The sequence below is a fragment of the Magnolia sinica genome, chromosome 5 (genome assembly GCF_029962835.1).
Source record: "Magnolia sinica isolate HGM2019 chromosome 5, MsV1, whole genome shotgun sequence".
Taxonomy (NCBI): domain Eukaryota; kingdom Viridiplantae; phylum Streptophyta; class Magnoliopsida; order Magnoliales; family Magnoliaceae; genus Magnolia; species Magnolia sinica.
The window spans coordinates 33,889,578-33,895,577 of NC_080577.1; the positions used below are offsets into that span (position 1 = coordinate 33,889,578).

The window sequence follows — 6,000 nt, forward strand, 5'->3', positions numbered from 1 at the left end:
GATTGAGGTTTTACAATTTCCCACCTCTGGTTTTTCCTTTCACAGATTGAATTGATATCAAGACTCCACCACTGTCATGTAGTTCCTTTGCTTGGCTACTGCTCAGAGTCCCAAGGAAGGCATGCTGAGAGGCTGCTGGTATTTGAGTACATGCCAAATGGCAATCTAAGAGATTGCTTAGATCTGACTCAGGGCAAAGAAACCATAGACTGGGGAACACGTGTTGGCATTGCAATTGGAGCTGCAAGGGGCTTGGAATATCTCCATGAAGCAGCTGCTCCTAGGATTCTGCACAGGGATGTCAAATCCACCAACATTCTTTTAGATGAGAAATGGAGAGCTAAGGTAAGAATCTTGAATGCTGAGGAATTCACAGATTTGAAAACTCAAAACTTGAATCTTTCAACTCCCAATCCATTCAGTACTCGTACGAGTTCGGGTTCAGAAACGTGAATAATCGATCTGATAAGTTAGTTTTAGTTTCCAAGTTTACAATTTATTTTTTCTTTTCTATTTTGTATTGGTAGAGTTTTTCTAGTATCCAATTACATCCCATATCCTCATCCATGACTCCGTATCTGTTAAGCACTCTAGTTTTTCAACATTGATTTAATAATGTATCCATGAAAACGTATTTATTCCTGTGGCTTGCATGAGGTTTTTACTTTGTTTATTTACTTATTTCTATGAGCAGATAACTGATCTTGGAATGGCCAAACGCTTAATGGCTGATGATCTTCCTAGCTGTTCGAATTCTCCGGCAAGAATGCTTGGGACATTTGGATATTTTGCTCCAGAATATGCGATTGTTGGAAAGGCCTCACTGAAATCTGATGTTTTCAGTTTCGGTGTGGTTCTCTTGGAGTTGATCAGTGGTCGCCAACCTATCAATAAATCATCCAAAAAGGGCGAAGAAAGCCTTGTGATATGGGTAAATTTCCTTCTAAACGAGTCATTCTCTAAAATTGCCAAATCTCTAGTCAATTCCTGCCATTGAAAATTCAAAGTTATCAAACTTCTGCATGGTTTAATGGTATGTGTTCATTTAAAGTTGATGATAACAAGTGTGAAATTCAGGGAGTTGCTGCCATTAGAATGAAAAGATACCATTAAAACATGTAGGGATTTCTATAACCTTCCGTGAGGCAATAAGATCAATCCCATTGTCTGAGAGCTTGCTGATTCACTCAGAACTGGGCAGGCCAATTCATGGTTTAGACAACCCATCCAAATTCCACACCCCTCCCTCCCTCTCCCCCCCTCCACACACACACACACACACACACACACACACACACACACACACGCATACCACACTTACACACCCCATTGCTGATGGGCCCTGGCATGGAAAGATCCAAGCTATCCAATCTTCCCCATAACATTTCTTTTTGTTTTCTTTTCCTTTTCTTTTTTTCTTTCTTTCTTTCTCGGATTGAAAGTTTTTTCAAGGAGAAAAAGAATTAGTTGGCTTGGGTGGTCACCACCATGCCGTTAATGTGAAATCCATCCAACCATCAGGTAAGTCACCTCATGATAGACCAGGGCACGAAAATCAGCTCCATCCATGGTTAAAGTGGACCACATGATTGGAAATAGTGTACATAAAAAGCTCACCCTCCAAACTGTTTCCCTTGGTGTGGCCCACTTGAATCACATATGGGCCTTTTTTAGGTCTCAGGCTGATTTTTTGGGGTGGCAGCTAATGGTTGGAGTTGACTTTACATGATCATCTCGGTGGGCCCCGTAAAAATCATGGGTGGACGTCTCTCCCAAATGTTTCCATTAGTATGGCTCACTTGAATCACAGATTACCCTGATTTTTTTGCTCTGAGCCCAACATGGGATTACACATTTAATGGTCGGAGTGGATCTCACTCATACAGCATGGTGGACCCCTTCAAAAAATGGGTTGGGCGTTTGCGCAGTGCATTTGAGTTCCAAGAAAAGTGTCACCTTCCTAAGAATAATGGGGAGCTGATCACGTTTTACTCATGTAACACCATAATAGGTGTTTCCTAACCATGGTGCCATCAATCAGTTTTCACATATCATTTTAGTGTAAGGTTCTAAAAATGAACAAGATCTAAATCTCAAGTGGATCACACCATAGGAAACAGTGGACATTGAACACCCACCATTAAAAACTTCCTAGGGCCCACAATAATGTTTATTTGCCATCCAACTTGTTGATAAGGAAATGTGATGTTTGTTGCTTTGCAGGCAACCCCTCGCTTGCGTGATAGTAAGCGGCTTGTCTCGGAATTAGCTGACCCCCTTCTCAAAGGGAACTTCCCAGAAGAAGAGGTGCATATAATGGCCCATTTGGCCCGGGAGTGCCTACAACTGGATCCCGAATCCCGGCCTACAATGAGTGAAATTGTCCAAATCCTCTCCACCATCACACCAGATAAATCTAAAAGAAGAAATTTCCCAATAAATTACTTTCAGGTAAAATATATATTTACCTTTTATGTCGATGCTATGCATGGCACATTTTGTTTCATGTTCATGTCACTTAGCTTATATTGCTGTGTTGCTGTTGTTAGAAAATTGCTATTGCCGCAAAGATAGATTGAAGAGGTGATTCGGGGCATACATGTGTGAGATCTGTGTCATTCATCTGGTGTTGCCTGCTGTGAACATGCCAGACCCTCAAGTCCGGCTCATCTACTTATCAAGGGGTGCACGCATGCACACTGAACTAGATTGTTACTAATTTTAACCATCTATTTTTCTCAAGAATGTGTGGCGCACTTGATTAGTGGATGGACCTGATTTTTGGGCTGCGATGGGCCACATGCCCATGCCTAATGAATGGCCCACATCTCAGGCACCTGTTTGGCAAATCATCATTATCATCACTGGAGGCATAATCATTGTTGCTATAACTATTATTGTTACTTTGAATTATTATCCTGAATTCATACTATTAAGTTTTTTTTTTCTTTTATTGCTCGATTAAAATTCAAACTGGATTTCATGGTGTTAGTAAATCTGGGGCAATGAACCATGTTTTAAAAAATTATTGTATTTCCACGAGCTCAATTTCCATGAAATATGTTATGTTATATATAAGTTTGAATTGCAAAATATCTTCACTCATGAACTCTGATTTTCAAAAAGATACTTAAGATTTTGTTCAGAAATTGTATAGGGCCTGTTCAGAAGTACTGCCAACTTGTGATTGGTTTCACAATTTGAGCTAAACCAATTCACTTGTGCTGATACTGCATTGGTGGGTTTCCCATTTCCCCTCACACATTACTCTCAGTTTTGCTAAAATTAAATTTCGGTTGTGTTGCAGAGCCCGATATCTCGAAGCATGAGGAGTGCAGTTGATGTGGAGAGGCCTGAGCAACGGGCTGACGGCCTGGTCACTGGAGGTGAACTGAGGCATGCAACGTCCGAGAGATGGCTTGATCGACATTCGCTGCCATTAGCAGTTGATCAGAATCTATGTGATGAGGGTAGGAAAGAAGCTGATACAGTTTTGTCCGCAGAGTATATAGAAAGACTGATTCTATTATCATCGAAAGCTCGGAGTTGGCGGGCCCAAGATGATGAGGCTGTGGACTTGACCGAACCACGGTTCGAGTCATTTTTGGAGGCCAATGTCCGGTCCCTTTGATGTGTAATGCGCTCCGAGTTTTGAGTCAGTTACCATAAATGCCTCCAAAATCCTGGTAAATTGATGGGAAACACAATCACCCTGAATTTCATACAACTGAGTGAAAATGGCAGAGGTAACCAAAATCCTTGTGTGAGTTGTGTGTGTTTTGTGTTTTGTCGATCATGTCACAGAGAGGATGAAAAATTACCACACACACACACACACACACACACACACACACACACACAAAAAAAGAAAAGAAAAAAAGAAAAAAAAGAAAGAAGAAGAAAAAAACCCTGTCTGAAGTAGCGAGTGGATGGAAATATAATCAAGGGGGCGTCTTTCTTTCAGCCTTTAAGTGCATGTATTTTCTTTACTGAATCTGTACAGAAAAAATAGAGAGAGAAAAAAGGATTGGATTCCCTTTATAGAATGATGCTCATGTAAGGCTTTTTTTTGTTGTCTTTTATCAGATCAGACAAGGTTCTTGTTTGTTTGTTCCCCTTGCTTCATTTAGGTTGTGTTTGCCACTGAATTGAATTGGTTTGTAATTGTAAACTGTAAAACGGAAAGGGTTGTTCTAAGCATTAGTATGGTGATCCAACAAGCTAAATAACGTCGTATCTGATTGAGAAGTCATTGCAAAATGAATAGCTAGGATCTTTCGCACCATATACCCTTAGAGAAGCACCAGGATGGGATGAATATGCTTCAACGTGTGTAGGCTTGGGGACTCCGCCGTGCTTATATAATTTAGAGGGTTGAGGAGTTTGAAACTCATCCAAACTCCTCTCATTTAGGCTTCACACGAATTTGTCTATCTTATACCAACTATAACATTGCGCGTGTGACACAGTTCTAGCGCACCACCCCTTACATAATTTTAGATGAATCACAACTTTGTGGGGTCTACTAGTATGTTTGGATCACATTACCCAACCCTTGGAGAAATTTAGATCGTTGATTAATAAGGCTCACTTTATTGAATTCTTACATTGATTAATATCCAGGATTTATTTTGAAAACATGTTTAATTTTAAACAAAATATTCGAATGTTTAACCAATATAATTGTTGGATAATACGGACAACGCTTTTACAATCTAGTCCATCAAGACTACTAGTATCAGATCGCAATAGCCTTCACGACATTTAACTTAGGCGAAGTGAGACTAAGCACGATTACAAATACCACCAGTCTTAACGACATAGATTAGGAACTAGGGAGTGTGGTATAAGAATTACACACGTGATATAATCATATGTGCTTAAAGAAATTTAGGAGTTTTCACATGTTTTCAATAAAACATTACTTTAATTCCACTAGCTCAATATAAATTACGCATGCATGAAAAGAAGTAGAAATTAACTTTATATCAGAATCATCAAAACTTTATAAATGAAATCTATTCAATGTCTATAAAAATAAAATATACTCAACTCTCACTAATTGAAATACATTTGTGGGGTCAATGACTCCCATGGATGTTACATACTCTTGAAATAACATGATAGGGAGCCCTTCAGTGAGCAAATCCACAATCATCTGCTTAGAGGTGATGAAGTCCACTGACATTAGACACTTCTGAACTATTTCCTTCACAACAAAATACTTGATGTCGATATGCTTTGACCTTGAAGAATGCTTGTTTTTACTAGAGAAGGAAACCGCAACTTAGTGATCACAAATTATTCTCGATGATTTCGGGATATGCTCCAATACCCGTAAATCTGAGTAGAAACATTATAACCACAGTACTTGATTAGATGCTTTATGACATGCAATGAACTCAGCTTCCATAGTGGATGAGGTTGTCGTTGAATGTTTCACGTTTTTCCAAGATAGCCCCACTAATCCATCATAAAGAAGTAGCTTGAGGTGGTCTTCTTGGTATCAACGCAACCAACATAATCTACGTCTGAGTATCCAACCAACTCAAAATGATCAGACCTTCTGTATGTGAGTCTGAAGTCATTTATCATTTCTGGATAACGCAATACCTTCTTTATATCTATTTAATGCTGCATTCCTGGATTAGAGAGATACATGCCCAATATTCCAATTGCAAAGGCAATATCCGATCGTTTGCAGACTTGGGCATACATGATGCTCCCTATTACTGACGCATACAAAAAATATTTCATTCAATTCTTTTTCAAATTATTCTTATAACACTAAAACTAACCAAATTTATCACCATTTATAATGGGTTATTGTTTAGGAGCACAGTTTTGCATACCCTTTCGAGTACCCTATCAATATACGTCCTCTGTGATAAGCTAAGCAATCCACGTGATCTGTTATGACGTATCTCAATGTCGATAACATAAGATACGTCACCAAGATCCTTCATCTCAAACCTTTGATATATGAATTTCTTAGTATCG

The 6,000-nt window shown here is 39.2% G+C and overlaps 1 protein-coding gene across 13 annotated transcripts in view; it reads left to right on the forward strand.

Annotated features, from left to right (window-relative positions):
* The window catches only part of LOC131245927 (receptor-like serine/threonine-protein kinase NCRK), a 41,187-nt gene extending 37,362 nt beyond the window's left edge, over positions 1 to 3,825 (forward strand). For all 13 annotated transcript variants that reach the window (XM_058245713.1, XM_058245712.1, XM_058245716.1 and 10 more), the window contains 4 exons: positions 46 to 345; positions 695 to 931; positions 2,224 to 2,451; positions 3,308 to 3,825. In XM_058245713.1, the coding sequence (XP_058101696.1) occupies positions 46 to 345; positions 695 to 931; positions 2,224 to 2,451; positions 3,308 to 3,631 (1,089 nt within the window). In that variant the 3' untranslated portion in view covers positions 3,632 to 3,825. The remainder of the gene's footprint in view (positions 1 to 45; positions 346 to 694; positions 932 to 2,223; positions 2,452 to 3,307) is intronic.
* The last annotated feature ends 2,175 nt before the right edge of the window (positions 3,826 to 6,000 follow it).